We start from the raw sequence: 18,466 nt of genomic DNA, 5'->3' as shown, positions 1-18,466 counted from the left end.
ACTGCAGTGAATTCCTGCTTGAAAGAAGATGGAAGACAAAGCTATGAGTCACAGGTACATCCTTTTGAATCTCTCAGCAGTCTATTTCCCTCAGCAGTCTATTTCCCTCAGCAGTCTATGGTGGAGCTGTGTTTACTTTAGTGTTTTGTTTCTGATGCTCAACCGCTCAATACTATGTGTGCATTGCGTACTGTGTTCAATGCATTGTTAAATCATTTATGGTTTTTTTAACCTTTATTTAACCAGGCAAGTCAGTTAATTAAGAACACATTCTTATTTTCAATTACGGCCTAGGAACAGTGGGTTAACTGCCTGTTCAGGGGCAGAACAACATATTTGAACTCGCAACCTTCCGGTTACTAGTCCAACGCTCTAACCAATAGGCTACCCTGCCGCCCCATGCCATGCTAGAAATACTACGCGTAACTCAACCCCTCTCAACCACCAAAAATAAAACAATAACCAAAGAAAAAATAGATGATCAATGGAGTCATGGTTGATTTTAGTCATAGCAAGAGACTTTATTGGGCTTTATTAGAACAACTAAGATGTCTTTATGACCAATGTGACATTTCCAATGTGGCACACTGTCAGGCGTTCTAATATTACTTTCAGGTTTTTGTTATGGTAAGGGTGGAGAGCGAAAATATTTAGGACTTACCGTCTCATCCCTTTCGCTTCTTCTCTGTAGTGGGGGAACCCCACTACTATGTACACTCTCACGATGTGACTCACACCACATTGAAAGAGGCCCTCTGACCTCTCAATTCACCTTCATGAGAATCTAAAGAGATTCCTGCTTCCTTCCACTTCATCAAGGCATCATGTTTTGATGAGAGGACTCAAAGGACTAAAATAACATAGAGTCTGCATCTCAAATAGCCCCCTATTCCCTATAAAGTGTGCTCTTTTGACCGGAGACCTATGGGGTCCTCTCATCAAAAAATAAGTATAGCCAATAGTGGGACTAGAGCCGCTACCTGCCACACCCACCTCTCCTGCCTGTCAACGGGAAGCACTGAGTCCCCCTGAAGTGGACGGAATCCCACATGATGTTAGTCCCAGTATAATCAGTATACCCATTATAGCATCAAAAAATATCCTTGTGCCCTTCTTTTTCCATATTTCAAAATATTCTCAACTGCTAAACAAATAACCAAATGCTCCTGGCGTATTCCATTCGGGGAGAAATAAGTTCCATCCGAGTTATATTGAGGATGAAAACCTCACATGGTCTTCAAATAAATGTTTCAATATGTTTTTTCAATGTTCAGTCTGAAATCCCTCAGACATATGGTAATCATGAGTAGTAGAGTTGTATATAGATAGTGGGTGCCAAATGCTAAAAGTTGCCGATTTGGAATAATTGAATTTTACTCAAATCTGCTCTGTCAACATAAGTGGTGGGCTTGGGAATTGATTAGTTGGCCAAGACAAGTCATACTGTAGCTTTTCCTACTGTTATAGGCAAGGATAACAAATTATCCTTCCAGGTGAAATATACCAAAGAGGTTATAGGATGTTGTACCTGGATCCCATCACCCTGGCCAGGCTTATCATTTTAATGATAATAAACATATTGGTTGTTGTTATGCTATGAGTGAAGCATGATATACCTGGAAGTGAAGGATGATGGTCCATATCAGGCCCAGGGTCAGCTTGGGGTTTCCATCGGCGATGTCATCATTCCTGATGTTGACCAGTTTAACCTGTCACAAAGGGGACACAAGTATGTACAAGCATCTTAAAGAAAATTGTCCCTCTAGATTAAGTTGTATCTAAATGGTTATCTAATGAATTATAAGGTATTGGGACTGTTAGTTTACATTATGAGAATCAGTTCAAAGTGAAAAAAATATGTTAAAAAACACTGAGGGTACAAAACATTAGTAATACCTGCTTTTTTCATGACATAGGTGACATCCAGGTCAAAGCTATGTCACCTGTTAAATCAACTTCCGTATAGATGAAGGGAAGGACACAGGTTAAAGAAGGATTTTTAAGCCTTAAAACAACAGACACGGATTGCACCATTCAGAGGGCAAGACAAAATATTTAAGTGCCTTTGAACGGGGTATGTTAGTAGGTGCTAGGCACATCGGTATGAGTGTGTCAAGAACTGCAATGTTGCTGTTTTTTTCACGCTCCAAAGTGTCCTGTGTGTATCAAGAATGTCCCACCACCCAAAGGACATCCAGCCAGCTTGACACAACTATGGGAAGCATTGGAGACAACATTGGCCAGCATCCCTGTGGAACGCTTTTGACACCTTGTAGAGTCCATGTCCTGAAGAACAGAGGCTGTTCTGATGGCAAAATGGGGAGCAACTCAGCGTTAGGAAGGTGTTCCTAGTGTTTTGTAGACTCAGTGTTGATTGACGCAATTAATCATCACATTGTACCTGTCTGTGTTTGAGGAAGTCCAGTCCGATCTGAACATTCTGCAGTTTGTGGAAGCGCATGCGCCCCTTCTCCCTGGGCTGTGAGAAGAGAACAAACTTTAGAGGGAGAAGAGACAGCACATACAATACCAATAGGGCAAGGAAGAGAAGGCCCCATGACTGCAGGCAAAGTATTTCAGATTGAGAAAACATTTTATATGGATAACAAGCAGCAGTCATGGTCCTATATAATCAACCACACTGAATGGACATTACAGAACAGTTCATAATAACAGAGCAAATGGAATAACACCAAACACCTGAACACCATGTGTTTGATGTATTTGATACCATCCCATCTATTCCGCTCCAGTCATTACCTGCCTGCATCTCTTTCTCAGAACTCAGACTAATACGCAAAGACTTGGAGGGAGGGCACAGACGAAACTAGAAGACTGAACATGAAATGATCTAGGGCTGAAACTGAAGGAAATATCCCAGCTTTATTCATAATGTTTTTTATACAACGGGTGGGTCTAATCCTGAATGCTGGGTGGTTAAAACCGCATTCTAGCCGGTGTCAATTCCACAAGTTACCACCAGCTAAATCTATGAAGTTAAAATGCATATTTACTCTGTTCCTTCTGACTGCACAATCCACTGTCTCGTCAGTCCAGCCAGACAATTTATAAACTTGATCTCCACTATAGAAAAACATTTAGACATTCTCACATTTATTTTAGACTAACATTTTGTTTTCAACAGCAGAGATTTGTTTAAACATTGCTGTCTGTCTCTCTGAAATTTGCAACCTTGTTTCAATATTCAAAATCGATCTTCAGCTGTCCCATAGTAATGAACGTGTCGGGAGTTGGGTCGAAAGCACATATTTCTTTGCCAGGCAATATCACGCCTCATTAGCTCATTGTTATGGATGTATCCAAATAAATGTCACTAGAAAACATCTTAAACAAATGCAAATGCAGCTACTTTGCTGTTATTCTGGCTAGATAGCAAGCAAGGGATTAGAACATTGGAACATTTAGAATGAACCACACAGACACTCCAGTTTCAACTGACCTGAGCCCTAGGACCGTGCCCCAGGACTACCTGACATGATGACTCCTTGCTGTCCCCAGTCCACCTGACTGCTGCTGCTCCAGTTTCAACTGTTCTGCCTTATTATTATTCGACCATGCTGGTCATTTATGAACATTTGAACATCTTGGCCATGTTCTGTTATAATCTCCACCCGGCACAGCCAGAAGAGGACTGGCCACCCCACATAGCCTGGTTCCTCTCTAGATTTCTTCCTAGGTTTTGGCCTTTCTAGGGAGTTTTTCCTAGCCACCGTGCTTCTACACCTGCATTGCTTTCTGTTTGGGGTTTTAGGCTGGGTTTCTGTACAGCACTTTGAGATATCAGCTGATGTACGAAGGGCTATATAAATACATTGGATTTGATTTGATTTGATACAGAACAAATAGACTGAGCGACTGGGTCGCGTCTCTGGCTACCGAACCGATAGAACGAATGACCAGTCGGCTTGGATAGCAACCCTAGAATTGTGTCGGGACTATATCTAGTTGAAGGATGAAATAGTGTGAATAAATTAATCAAAATAATGTGTTTAATGAAAATATGTCAATCATCATGAATATGTTGGTAACCAGTTGTATACAAGTGATAATGTCTCCGAAGCCGGTGTTTGGAGGTTAAATTGACTTGTCTCAGGCCTAACGACACCCGTGCCAATATATCCTACAAACACCAACTTCTCAGGCATTATAACTTAAATAAGTAAACAAGAAACCTTCTCCACCCACATAGCTTATCACAGCACAATGACTAGGGACTACCAGTCATTTACCACACAATATCCCAAAATCGAACACAAAAAGGACAATCTCATATCTTCATTCCCTACTCAGTGATGCTCAGCTCAACCTTTTTGCAGAGTTGGGTTGGATTTCTTTTTGCAGGGTTGGGTTTCTGTGATACATCCCAAATGGCAACCTGTTCCCTACATAGTGTACCACTTTTGACCAGGGCCCATAGGGAAAGTATTCAGACCCCTTGACTTTTTCCACATTTTGTTATGTTACAGCCGTATTCTAAAGAGCATAAATAAATAAATAAAAATCCTCATTAATCGACACACAATACCAGATAATGACAAAGCAAAAATAGTTTTACACTTTTTATTTACCCCTTCTCCCCAATTTTGTGATATCCAATTGGTAGTTACAGTCTTGTCTCATCGCTGCAACTCCCGTTCGGACTCTGGAGAGGCGAAGGTCAAGAGATGTGCGTCCTCCAAAACACAACCCAACCAACCTGCACTGCTTCTTGATACAATGTCCACATAACCCGGAACCCAGCCATACCAACATGTCGGAGGACACTACGTACACCTGGCGACCGTGTCAGCTTGCACTGTGCCCGGCCCACCACAGAAGTCGCTAGTGCGTGATGGGACAAGGACATCCCTGCCGGCCAAACCCTCCCCTAACCCGGACAATGCTGGGCCAATTGTGCACCGCCCGATGAGTCTCCGGTCACGGCTGGCTGCGGCAGAGCCTGGACTCCAACCCAGAATCTTTAGTGGCACAGCTAGCACTGGGATGCAGAGCCTTAGACCACTGAGCCACTTGGGAGGCCCCAATTTTTACAAACATTTTAAAATATGAAACAGAAATACCAGGTGCATCCTGTTTCCATTGATCATCCTTGAGATGTTTCGCACAACTTGATTGTGCATGTCAGAGCAAAAAACAAGCCATGAGGTTGAAGGAATTGTCCGTAGAGCTCAGAGACATTATTGTGTCGAGGCACAGATCTGGGGAAAGGTACCAGAACATTTCTGCAGCTTTGAAGGTCCCCAAGAATACAGTGGCTTCCATCATTCTTAAATGGAAGTAGTTTGGAATCACCAAGACTCTTCCTAGAGCTGGCTGCCTGGCCAAACTGAGTAATCGGGGGAGAAGGGCGATGGTCACTCTAACAGAGCTCCAGAGTTCCTCTGTGGAGATAGGAGAACCTTCCAGAAGGACAACCATCTCTGCAGCACTCCGTCAATCAGTCCTTTGTGGTAGAGTGGCCAGACAGAAGCCACTCCACAGTAAAAGGTACATGACAGCCCACTTGGAGTTTGCCAAAAGGCAACTAAAGGACTCTCAGACCATGAGAAACAAGATTCTCTGATCTGATGAAACCAAGATTCAACTCTTTGGCCTGAAGGCCAAGTGTCACGTCTGGAGGAAACCTGGCACCATCCCTATGGTGAAGCATGGTGGTGACAGCATCATGCTGTTTTTTTAGCGGCAGGGACTGAGAGACTAGCCAGGATCGAGGGAAAGATGAACGGAGCAAAGTACAGAGAGATCCTTGATGAAAACCTGCTCCAGAGGGCTCAGGACCTCAGACTGGGGTGAAAGTTCACCTTCCAACAGGACAATAACCCTAAGAACACAGCCAAGACAACACAGGAGTGGCTTCAGGACAAGTCTCAGAATGTCCTTGAGTGGCCTAGCCAGAGCCCGAACTTGAACCTGATCTAACATCTCTGGAGAGATCTGAAAATAGCTGTGCAACAACGCTCCCCATCCAACCTGACAGAGCTTGAGAGGATCTGCAGAGAAGAATGGGATAAACTCCCCAAATACATGTGTGCCAAGCTTGTAGCATCATACCCAAGAAGACTCGAGGCTGTAATTGCTGATAAAGGTTCTTCAACAAAGTACTGAGTAAAGGGTCTGAATACTTATGTAAACGTGATATTTCATGTATTTTTTATTAAATTACTAAAAATGTGTAAAAACCTGTTTTTGCTTTGTCATTATGGGGTACTGTGTGTAGATTTATTAGGGGGATAAAACAATGTAATCAACTTTAGTATAAGGCTGTAACATAACATGTGGAAAACGTCAAGGGGTCTGAATACTTTCTGAATGCACTGTATGTAGGGAATAGGGCGCCACTTGGGACACAGTCCTAGTCTCTACAAGCTCGTCGACAAATGGAAAAAGAGGACTACGTTGCATACACAGAGAGGGCAAGACAAGGAGGTGACATCAACATGCACAACCCGGCAGCCACCTGGGGGAGTGACACATGCCACGCCTGAGGAGGCACTACACAGTCCACGCCCACTCACCAACCGCAAGTTCCTGGCAATGTCACGCTCCCTCGGCTACCACAAGCAAGATAATTCACAAGAGAAGAGGCAAAGGAAAAGGGGGCAAAGGTTAGGGCATGACAGGAATTATAAAAGGAACAACAGGGGTCAAACAAGTGCAAAGGCAGAGAAATAGAGAGAGTGAGAGAGAGAGAAAGAGCGAGAGCGAGAGACAGAAAAAGACACGAAAATTATGAAATAAGTGTTAAATTAATGCTATGAGATATTATTTACAAAAACACCTTCAAATCAGTACTATGTATAGGCTAAATCAAATTGTGAGGAATTCTGAAACATGTAGTGTATTATTCGTGGACCACATACTGTATCTCTGCAGGTTTTAACACGAGGTGGTAAAGGTAAGAGGGTAAAAACAAAACCTACCAGCCTAGGTTGTGTATTACATGTGACGTCAAGTAGAGGAAAGATGACAAAATATATAATGCATAATCATTCTTTATAAACTCAGCAAAAAAATAACTAAGGCAGGTCCTAACCAGACATCACGGTCAACAACGTTGCCTATGGGCACAAACCCACCGTCGCTGGACCAGACAGGACTGGCAAAAAGTGCTCTTCACTGACGAGTCGCGGTTTTGTCTCGCCAGGGGTGATGGTGGAATTCACGTTTATTGGCGAAGGATGAGGCCTGTACTCTGGAGCAAGAATCGGCAAGTCTGGTGCAGTCCATGAGGAGGAGATGCACTGCAGTACTTAATGCAACTGGTGGCCACACCAGATACTGACTGTTACTTTTTTGACCTCCCCTTTGTTCAGGGACACATTATTCAATTTCTGTTAGACACATGTCTGTGGAACTTGTTCATTTTGTCTCAGTTGTTGAATCTTGTTATGTTCATACAAATATTTACACATGTTAAATTTGCTGAAAATAAAACTCAGTTGACAGTGAGAGGAGGTTTCTTTTTTTGCTGAGTATACAGCATCATGACAGATTTAAAAAAAAAAAAAAGATAGTATAATGGACTGAAAAGTAGGATGGGGAAAAGGGACAGAAGGAAAGGAGAGTTTGGGAATGAAGGTTGGATAGGTTGTAGCAGAAGCAGAGGTCCTTCTCCTTCCAGTCAGAGTACAAAGGTCATATGGACTCACCAGTGTCTCTCCAGAGAGCACCTCCAGCAGGGAGATGAGGTTGTGTCCATCTCTGAGGTCCTCGTACAGATCAGTGATATGCCGCTGGGCCTGGGGAGGGGAGAGGTCAAGAGAGACAGTTTGAGACTATTCACAGAGATGCAAAATGGGTTCATTATGACTCAATGCACGTGAAGTTAAGGTATTTTCTCTGTATTCAATACACTGATCAGCTATGAGGAATGAATCATGTACTGTAAAACTCATGATCCAACAAGACCAGTGCTCAAAAAAGCTTTGTTTGTGAAGGAACAACACTGTTCCTGAGAATTGAATCTGGGATTTATGAGCCAATTTTCAGTAAACCACATTCGCAATCACCACTTTGACAGACTGGAGTGGCCATAGTATTTATAACTAAAGAAACCTCTAGTAATGCTATAGTAACTCTGTGTTGTCTGTTGACACTGCTATGCTTTATCTTGGCCAGGTCGCAGTTGCAAATGAGAACTTGTTCTCAACTAGCCTACCTGGTTAAATAAAGGTGAAATAAAAAAAATAAAAAAAATCTCTGTCCGTATATATCTTGATTGTAATCATACTCCACTACTCACACACGGCAAAATGATCACACAAAAATAATAATAATCAAATCAAATTGTATTTGTCACATGCGCCAAATACAACAGCTTTACAGTGAAATGCTTACTTACAAGCCCTTAATCAACATTGCTTTAAGAAGTTAAAAAAAATAAATGTTAAGGACAAAAGAGAAAAAAATAAATTACAAATAATTAAAAAGCAGCAGTAAAATAACAATAGCGAGGCTATATACAGGCAAGCGGTACCGGTACAGAGTCAATGTGCTGAGGCAACGGTTAGTCAAGGTAATTGAGGTAATATGTACATGTAGGTAGAGTAAAAGTGACTATGCATAGATAATAAACAGAGAGTAGCAGCAGTGTAAAAGAAAAGTCTAGGTAGTCCTTGGATTAGCTGTTCAGGAGTCTTATGGCCTGGGGGTAGAAGCTGTTAAGAAGCCTTTTGGACCTAGACTTGGCATTCCGGTACCGCTTGCCGTGTGGTAGTAAAGAGAACGGTGGCGGCAGCGTAGCCTAGTGGTTAGAGCGTTGGACTAGTAACCGAAAGGTTGCAAGATTGAATCCTGAGCTGACACAGGTACAAATCTGTCGTTCTGCCCCTGAACAAGGCAGTTAACCCACTGTTCCTAGGCTGTCATTGAAAATAAGAATTTTTAACTGACTTGCCTAGTAAAATAAAAGAGAGAACAGTCTATAACTAGGGTGGCTGGAGTCTTGGACAATTTTTAGGGCATTCCTTTGACACCACCTGGTATCAAGGTACTGGGTGGCAGGAAGCTTGGCCCCAGTGATGTACTGGGCCTTACGCACTACTCTCTGCAGTGCCTTGCGGTCGGAGGCAGAGCAGTTGCCATACCAGGCAGTGATGCAACCAGTCAGGATGCCCTCGAAAGTGCAGCTGTAGAACCGTTTGAGGATCTGAGGACCCATGCCGAATATTTTCAGTTTTCTGAGGGGGAATAGGTTTTGTTGTGCCCTCTTCATGACTGTCTTAGTGTGTTTGGACCATGATAGTTTGTTGGTGATGTGGACACCAAGGAACTTGAAGCTCTCAACCTGCTCAGTCCTCCATTTCCTGTAGTCCACAATCATCTCCTTTGTCTTTACTACGTTGAGGTGGTTGTTGTCCTGGCACCACACGGCCAGGTCTCTGACCTCCTCCCTATAGGCTGTCTCATCGTTGACGGTGATCATCATTGTGTCATCGGCAAAACTTGATGATGGTGTTGGAGTCGTGCCTGGCCATGCAGTCATGAGTGAATGGGGAGTACAGGAGGGGACTGAGCACGCACCCCTGAGGGGCCCCCGTGTTGAGGATCAGTGTGGCGGATGTGTTGCTACCAACCCTTATCGCCTGGGGGCGGCCCGTCAGGAAGTCCAGGATCCAGTTACAGAGGGAGGTGTTTAGTCCCAGGCTCCTTAGCTTAGTGATGAGCTTTGAGGGCACTATGGTGTTGAACACTGAGCTGTATTCAATGAATAGCGTTCTCACATAGGTGTTCCTTTTGTTCAGGTGGGGAAAAGGGCAGTGTTGATTGCAATAGAGATTGCATCATCTGTGGATCTGTTGGTGCGGTATGCAAATTGGAGTGGGTCTAGGGTTTCTGGGATAATGGGGTTGATGTGAGCCATGACCAGCTTTTCAAAGGACTTCATGGCTACAGACGTGAGTGCTACAGGTCAGTAATGATTTAGGCAGGTTACCTTAATGTTCTTGGGCACAGGGACTATGGTGGTCTGCTTGAAACATGTTGGTAATACAGACACCGTCAGGGACAGGTTGAAAATATCAGTGAAGATGCACGTCCTGGTTATCCGTCTGGCCCTGCGGCCTTGAGAATGTTGACCTGTTTAAAGGTCTTACTCACATTGGCTACGGCGAGTGTGATCACCCAGTTGTCCGAAACAGCTGATGCGCTCATGCAAGTTTCAGTGTTACTTGCCTCGAAGCAAGCATAGAAGTAATTTAGCTCGTCTGGTAGGCTCTTGTCACTGGGCAGCCAGTGGTTGTGCTTCGCTTTGTAGCCTGTAATAGTTTGCAAGCCCTGCCACATCCGACGCGTATCGGAGCTGATGTAGTACGATTCAATCTTAACCCTGTGTTAACACTTTGCCTGTTTGATGGTTCATCGGAGGGGATAGTGGGATTTCTTATAAGCTTCCTGGTTAGAGTCCTGCTCCTTGAAAGTGGCAGCTCTGCCCTTTAGCTCAGTGCGGATGTTGCTTGTAATCCATGGTTTCTGGTTGGAATATGTACATACAGTCACTGTGGGGATGACGTCATCGATGCACTTATTGATGAAGCCAGTGACTGATGTGGTGTACTCTTCTTCCATTTGAAGAATCCCGGAACATATTCCGGTCTGTGCTAGCAGAACATTCCTGTAGCTCAGCATCTGCTTTATCTGCCCACTTTCTTATTGACCGAGTTACTGGTGCTTCCTGCTTTAGTTTTTGCTTGTAAGCAGGAATCAGGAGGATAGAATTATGGTCAGATTTGCCAAATGGAGGCCGAATGAGAGCATTGTACACTTCTCAGTGTGTGGAGTAAATGTGGTCTTGAGTTTTTTTTTTTTTTTTTTACCTCTGGTTGCACTTTTAACATACTGGTAGAAATGAGGTAAAACTGATTTATGTTTCCCTGCATTAAAGTTCCCGGCCATTTGGAGCGCCGCTGGATGACCGTTTTCCTGTTTGCTTATGGCCGTATACAGCTCATTGAGTGCGGTCTTAGTGCCAGCATTGGTTTGTGGTTGTAAATAGACAGCTACGAAGAATATAGATACACTCTCTTGGTAAATAGTGTGGTCTACAGATTATCATGAGATACTCTACCTTAGGCGAGCAAAACCTCGAGACTTCCTTAGATTTCGTGTACCAGCTGTTTTTTGTTTGTTGCAAATATAGATTGTGTGTGCTAAGCTGACATCAAGGCAAAGGTTGGCTATTTGAAGAACCTCAAATATAAAATGTATTTTGATTTGCTTAACAATTGTTTGGCTACTACATGATTCCATATGTGTTATTTTATAGTTTTGATGTCTTCACTATTATTCTACAATGTAGAAAACAGTAAAATTAAGAAAAACCCTTGAATAAGTGTCACACCCTGACCATAGTTTTCTTTGTATGTTTCTATGTTTTGGTTGGTCAGGGTGTGATGGGCATTCTATGTTGGATGTCTTGTTTGTCTATTTCTATGTCTGGCCTGATATGGTTCTCAATCAGAGGCAGGTGTTAGTCATTGTCTCTGATTGGGAACCATATTTAGGTAGCCTGGGTTTCACTGTGTGTTTGTGGGTGATTGTTCCTGTCTCTGTGTTTGCACCAGATAGAGCTGTTTAGGTTTTCGCACGTTTATTATTTTTGTTTGTTTATTCATGTATAGTGTCTTTATAAATTAAACATGAATAACCACCACGCTGTGATTTGGTCCGCCTCTACTTCACCTAAGGAAAACCCTTACAATAAGTAGGAGTTCCAAAACATTTGACCGGGAGTGTATAGCTCAAACTATTTTGGGGAGGGTGGGGATAGCAGGCGTAATTGTTCATCCATACTGTTAGAGGCCCTTGCTAGGGGCCTCAGCATTTACTGAGAGTGACAGAAACATCTCTCTGCAAGCAGTGATTACTTATCAATGACACAAGTCATGTGAATGTGCATAGAGGCACTGCAGATAGTCCAGATGACTGGGAACTCGCCCCCAGTGATGAACTGGTCTGTCCACCCAAGCCCAGCTCAGTTAATGCCTACCATTGTGTCATTGAGTCGTCATAATACTTTAGCAAATGTATGTTATACCAGGGGCATTGGTAGACACAATGTAAGTAACCTAATGTATGTCCCTCTTTAACGTCCCTCTCTGCCTCTGCTGATCTTACAGTTATTGTATGCAGCAATCATGTGTCTATGAATCCAGATTTATGCTGTTAGCACTGAGGCGGTGTGCCCTAGTAGGAAGTCCACTAGGCCAGTGGTGGAGGTGTTGCTGTTAATATTCTATTCTACACTTGTGTTCTGCTTGATAATGTATGTGATATCAACAGAGAGGTATATTTTCTGGGTGATTTAAATATTAACTGGCTTTCATCAAGCTGCCCACTCAAGAAAAAGCTTCAAACTGTAACCAGTGACTGCAACCTGGTTCAGGTTATCGGTCAACCTACCAGGGTAGTTACAAAACAGTACAGGAATTAAATCATCAACATGTATTGATCAGATCTTTACAATTGACGCAGAAATGTGCTTGAAAGCATATATCCAGATCCATTGGATATAGTGATCACAATAAAGTAGCCATATCTAGGAAAACCAAAGTTCCAAAGGCTGGGCCTAATAGAGTGTATAAGAGGTCATACAACATGTTTTGTATCGATTCCTATGTTGTTGATATAAATAATTTTTGTTGGTCGGTGGTATGTAATGAGGAGCAAACAGAAGTTGTACTTGAAACATTCATGAAATTAATTATCACAGTTACGAATAAGCATGCACCCATTAGGAAAATTACTGTAAAAACTTACATCTCTGTGGCTTGATGAGGAATTGAAAAATGGTATGGTTGAGAGGGATGAGGCAAAAGGAATGTCAATGGTTAAGGCTTGGTGAATGGCGCTGAAGGAGATGGCTGCTGTTTTACGATCACGTAAACAATTGTGCTATCCCAGAAACCCTAGACCCACTCCAATTTGCATATTGCTCCAACAGTTCCACAGATGATGCCATCTCTATTGCACTCCACACTGCCCTTTCACACCTGGACAAAAGGAGAATGTGAGAATGCTATTCCTTGACTACACTTCAGAGTTTAACAACATAGTGCCCTCAAAGCTCATCACTAAGCTAAGGACCCTGGGACTACACACCTCCCTCTTCAACTGGATCCTGTACTTCCTGACGGACCGCCCCCAGGTGGTAAGGGTAGGTAACGACACATCTGCCACGCTGATCCTCAACACGGGGGTCCCTCAGGGTGCGTGCTCTGTCCCCTCCTGTACTCCCTGTTCACTCATGACTGCATGGCCAGGCACGACTTCAACACCATCATCGAGTTTGCAGATGACACAACAGTGGTAGGCCTGATCACCAACAGCGATAAGACAGCCTATAGGGAGGAGGTCAGAGGGCCTCCTCTGTGGGGGCACAGGACAACAACCTTTCCCTCAAAGTTATCAAGACAAACGAGATGATAGTGGACTACAGGAAAGGAGGGCTGAGCACGCCCCCATTCTCATCGATGGGGCTGTAGTGGAGCAGGTTAAGAGCTTCAAGTTTCTCCGTGTCCACATCACCAACAAACTATCATGGGCCAAAGACAGTCGTGAATAGGGTACAACAAAGCCTATTCCCGCTCAGGAGACTAAAAAGATTTGGCATGGGTCCTCAGATTCTCAAATGGTTCTACAGCTGCACCATCAAGAGCATATTGACTGGTTGCATCACTGCCTGGTATGGCAACTGCTCGGCCTAGTAGTGCGTACGGCCCAGTACATTACTGGGGCCATGGTTCCTCTCATCCAGGACCTCTATACCAGGCCGTGTCAGAGTAAGAACCTAAAAATTGTTGAAGACTCCAGCCACGCTAGTCATGGACTGTCCACTCTACAACCGCACGACAAGTGGTATCGGAGCGCCAAGTCTAGGTCCAAAAGGCTTCTTAACAGCTTCTACCCCCAAGCCATAAGACTTCTGAACAGCTAATTAAATGGCTACCCAGACCCCTCTTTTACTCTGCTGCTACTCTCTGTTTATTGTCTATGCATAGTCACTCCCTACCATGTACATGATACCTCAATTACCTTGACTAAACGGTACACCTTGACTCTGTACTGGTACCCCCTGTATTTAGCCTCGCCATTGTTATTTTACTGCTGTTGTGAATAATTTGTTACTTTCTACTTTTTACAAAAAACATTTGTATTTTTTTACTTCTTAAAATATTGTTGGTTAAATGCTTGTAAGTAAGCATTTCATTGTAAGGTCTACTACACCTGTTGTATTCGGCGCATGTACAAATAACATTTGATTTGATAAATCTGGCTGTACAACCGATTGGCAAACATACTGCAAATTGAGAAATCATATGACTGAACGGAACCTACACAATTAAACTGTCACGACTTCCGCCGAGATTGGCTCTCCTGCCCGTTCAGGCGGTGCTCGGCGGTCGTCGTCACCGTCCTATTAGCCACTTACCGATCCCTTTTCGTGTATCTGTTGGTTTTGTCTGATTGTTTTCACCTGTGTGTTAGTTAATTAGTGTCTGTATATAATGTAGCCATCACCATCACTCCTATGTTTAAATTGCATGTTTTGTTAGCTAATCCAAGTTTATAATTTTAAAAGGCTAATTCATCATCAGAAAACCCCATTTCAATTACGTTAGCACATAATCCCTGTTGTGCTCAGGGATAGGCGTCACGTAATATTAAATATTCATGAACATCTTATATCATTTAAAAGCTTAAATTCGTGTTAATCGAACTGTGTTGTCCGATTTAGAATAGGCTTTACAGCGATGGCAAACCATGCGATTGTCTGAGGACAGCGCCCCATATCAACATATTTTTCAACCAGCACAGGCTTCACAAAATCACAAATAGCGATTAAATAAATCACTTCTTCAAATCTTTCTTTGTTTGCAATCCCAAGGGTCCCAGCTACAACATGAATGGTCGTTTTGTTAGTTAAAATCTGTCTTTTTTTCCCATAAAGTCAGTTTAATTGGCGCCATTGATTGGAACAAACTCCCTCACGACGCCAGGACAGCGGAGTCAATCACCACCTTCCGGAGACACCTGAAACCCCACCTCTTTAAGGAATACCTAGGATAGGATAAGTAATCCTTCTCACCCCCCCCCCCCTTTAAGATTTAGATGCACTATTGTAAAGTGACTGTTCCACTGGATGTCATAAGGTGAATGCACCAATTTGTAAGTCGCTCTGGATAAGAGCGTCTGCTAAATGACTTAAATGTAAATGTAAATGTTAAGTAATCCACTCGTTCAACATGCAGACAAAGGAGTCCAAAAAGCTACGGCTAAACTTCGTCCAAACAAGTCAAACAACATTTCTATGTAATCTTCAGGTATCCTACAATGTAAATAAACTATAATATTTCATACGGAAAGTAGTATGTTCAATAGGAAAGTAAAATTAGTAAGTGAGCGTCCTCTTCTACATGCGCCGAAAGACTGATATTGTCCTGGTGCTCTCTTCACCAGAACTCAAAATTCCTGCTTGGTTTACAAAAAACATGCCTGAAACCTTGAATAAAGACTGTTTACATCTAGTGGAAGCCATAGGAATTGCAATCTAGGAGCCGGAATTACATAGGACCCATACCTTTCCATTGTAAGAGCCTGGGACCTAAAAAAAAGAAAAAAATCTGGTTGGTTTTTCTTTGGATTTTCAACTGCCAAATCAATTCTGTTATAGTCTTAGACATTATTTTAACAGTTTTAGAAACTTCAAAGTGTTTTCAACTATATGCATATCCTGGCTTCTGGGCCTGAGTAACAGGCAGTTTACTTTGGGCACATCAGTCAGGCGGAAATTCAGAGAACACATAACACATTTTAAAGAAGCAGTAAAACTGGCCTTCTTTAGACTAGTTGAGTATCTGGAGCATCGGCATTTGTGGGTTAGATTACAGGCTCAAAATGGCCAGAACCAAATGTTTTTTCTGAAACTCGTCTGTTCTGAGAAAGGAAGGCTATTCCATGCGAGAAATTGCAAAGACACTGAAGATCTCGTACAACGCCTACGTCAGAGGTGGGCAAACTTTTTGACTCGCGGGCCACAATGGGTTCTAAAATTTGACAGAGGGGCCGGGCCAGGAGCATTTGGAGGGAGTGTTTGGGCCGGATATACTAAAGCATTAAATGTAGTGTGTGCAAACCTCATAGCACAGTAAGAACACTACAACCCAATTTATTAACTGTCTTTCAAATGTGAAAAATAGCCCTTATCAGTTAATAAATTTGTCTCAAGGAATATGCAAGATATGGCATTTACATACTATTTCGCAGATACTGGGAGGAGGAAATGTAAATAGATTAAAATAACATACGCACTGTGATTTATCAAGATTGCGTCTGTTTTTAATAAGTTTCAATCGAAGGTGCACAGTTAAAGAAATCAACATTTATTGAAAAATGGAATCACTTTCAACATTCAAAACATATTATTACACAACGAAATACTCAAGCTCAATAATATCTACTTGTGTTAAACTCCGCAAAATCATGGATGGATTGTCCTGACCGCGCGCTCTACAAACTCGCCACGGACGCCCTCGACTTCACGCGCAAACAGTACACGTGTATCGTTGCCAAGCACACATACATAGGCTGTATTAAATATCCTACCTGCAGCTGAAAATTTAAATTTAAATTAAGAGCGATGTGCGGCGTGTTAATTAAGCTACTGTACCGCTGCTGTGCGTAAATGCGCATTGCTCTTAATTAAAAGACGCACTTCCAAACTTTCCATATGCATTTTTTCATAACACAGCAGAAAAACTCACCATTTCAGTGGGAACAGTGTTGTTGGTCTCCCTTTTTTGCCAGTGCATCAAAGTCTGGAGTTAGTTTTGTTGTGGCAATTCTCAGGACAGATCTGAGGTGTTGGTCAGTTAACTTGGATCTGTGATGGGCTTTTGTTGAGTCAAGTTCTGTTGACTCTGTAAATTAGCTGCCAACCTCTGAGCAGTAGCCGCCCGTTCTTGTGTTGACTGCTTGCTAGCATAGTTTGCATGCTTCGTGGCAAAGTGACGGCTGATATTGTACTCTTTGAAAACCGCAACAGCTTCTTGGCATATCAGACATACAGCCGTTGATCGGACTTCAGTGAAGAAGTATTTTGTTGTCCACTCCTTATTAAACACTCGGCATTCGCTGTCCACTTTCCTTCTCTTTGGTCCGCTCATTTTCACAGAAGGGCTTAATGGTGACGTGAAACGAAGTGAAAATTAAAGTGAAATAAAGAGAAATACGCGCCACTCCAACAACGGTCAATGTGTTTTGAGTGCGCCATCTATTGGGGAAACGTGGGCATTGCAGGGAAAGGGGAAAAAATGAGGTTTTTACTATAATTTGGACAAGTTCGGCGGGCCGGATTAAAAAGCCTAATATGTGGCCCGCGGGCCGTAGTTTGCCCATGTCTGGCCTACGTAGATATTCCATTAAAAATCAGTCATTTCCAGCTACAATAGTCATTTACAACATTAACAATGTCTACACTGTATTTCTGATCAAGTTCATTTTAATTGACAAAAAAATGTGTTTTTCATTCAAAAACAAGGACATTTCTAAGTGACCCCTCTTCTTCCGACAAAAGCCGTGACAGAACCACCCACCACAAACGGACCAAGCAGTGGGGTAACAGGGAGCAGAGGTTGATGGACTCATGGACATGGGAGGAGATATTGGACGGCAGGGGACCCTGGAGAAAGGCTGGGGAATATCGTGGCAGTGATATGAGGTAACGAATTTTAACAATTCCATATGTCCGCTTTTTCTTCTTTTTGCAAAAAAGTAGTGTGTAGTTCCAGTAGTTGGCTACATATTGAGCGATTTCAGTGCCAACAGAAAATGTATTTGAGTTCCACAATTTCTTATTTCTATTAGGATATTGACTTTCAATATAATATTTGTATTTGTAATGCACGCATTTAATCATTGAATTCATAAATGAACTTGTATTTCATGATTTGAAACTGAATTGAGTGAATATTGCATTACATTTTCAAATTCAATTTAACCTTTTCACAGGTACCAACAAACGGGTGTGATCCTTCTACAGTGGTCCCTGTGATTTAGAATGCTTATTCAGAATGTGCAGTTTTGATTGACGCAACAGTCAGCATTTGAGCGAGCCAAATCGTTTTTTCACATAAACATTTTGCACAAACACAGTCCTTACAAAGTTATGTCCAGAATGTGACCAGTTTATTTTGAATGGAGACATTTACAGAAGTAGCTACAGCATAACACAATCATCCAAACTGGAAAATGTAGGCTAAATATGTCATAGCGCTAACTGAGTAAAGTTTGATGTAATACAAGAGGTCATATTTTTATAATTCTCGGCTGACAGAAACTACAATATGAATTGGCTAATAGCAATTACTATTTATAATTAATCACATCACAGGTGAGCTCACCACTGATTGAAATTATTGAGTGAAACACTTTCTAGAAATCTAAAGTA

General features: G+C 42.4%; 1 protein-coding gene across 1 annotated transcript in view; it reads right to left on the bottom strand.

The window, feature by feature from the left end:
• LOC118375193 (plectin-like) overlaps positions 1-18,466 on the bottom strand; it is a 114,385-nt gene that overhangs the window by 50,899 nt on the left and 45,020 nt on the right. The window contains exons 4-6 of the mRNA XM_052505005.1: positions 7,671-7,760; positions 2,402-2,479; positions 1,617-1,709 (exon numbers count right to left, since the gene is read on the bottom strand). Coding sequence (XP_052360965.1) covers positions 1,617-1,709; positions 2,402-2,479; positions 7,671-7,760 — 261 coding nt within the window. The remainder of the gene's footprint in view (positions 1-1,616; positions 1,710-2,401; positions 2,480-7,670; positions 7,761-18,466) is intronic.

This window comes from Oncorhynchus keta, unplaced genomic scaffold (genome assembly GCF_023373465.1).
Source record: "Oncorhynchus keta strain PuntledgeMale-10-30-2019 unplaced genomic scaffold, Oket_V2 Un_contig_2186_pilon_pilon, whole genome shotgun sequence".
Taxonomy (NCBI): Eukaryota; Metazoa; Chordata; class Actinopteri; order Salmoniformes; family Salmonidae; genus Oncorhynchus; species Oncorhynchus keta.
The sequence above is the reverse complement of the archived record's forward strand: the minus strand, read 5'-3'. Positions and strand labels throughout refer to the sequence as shown.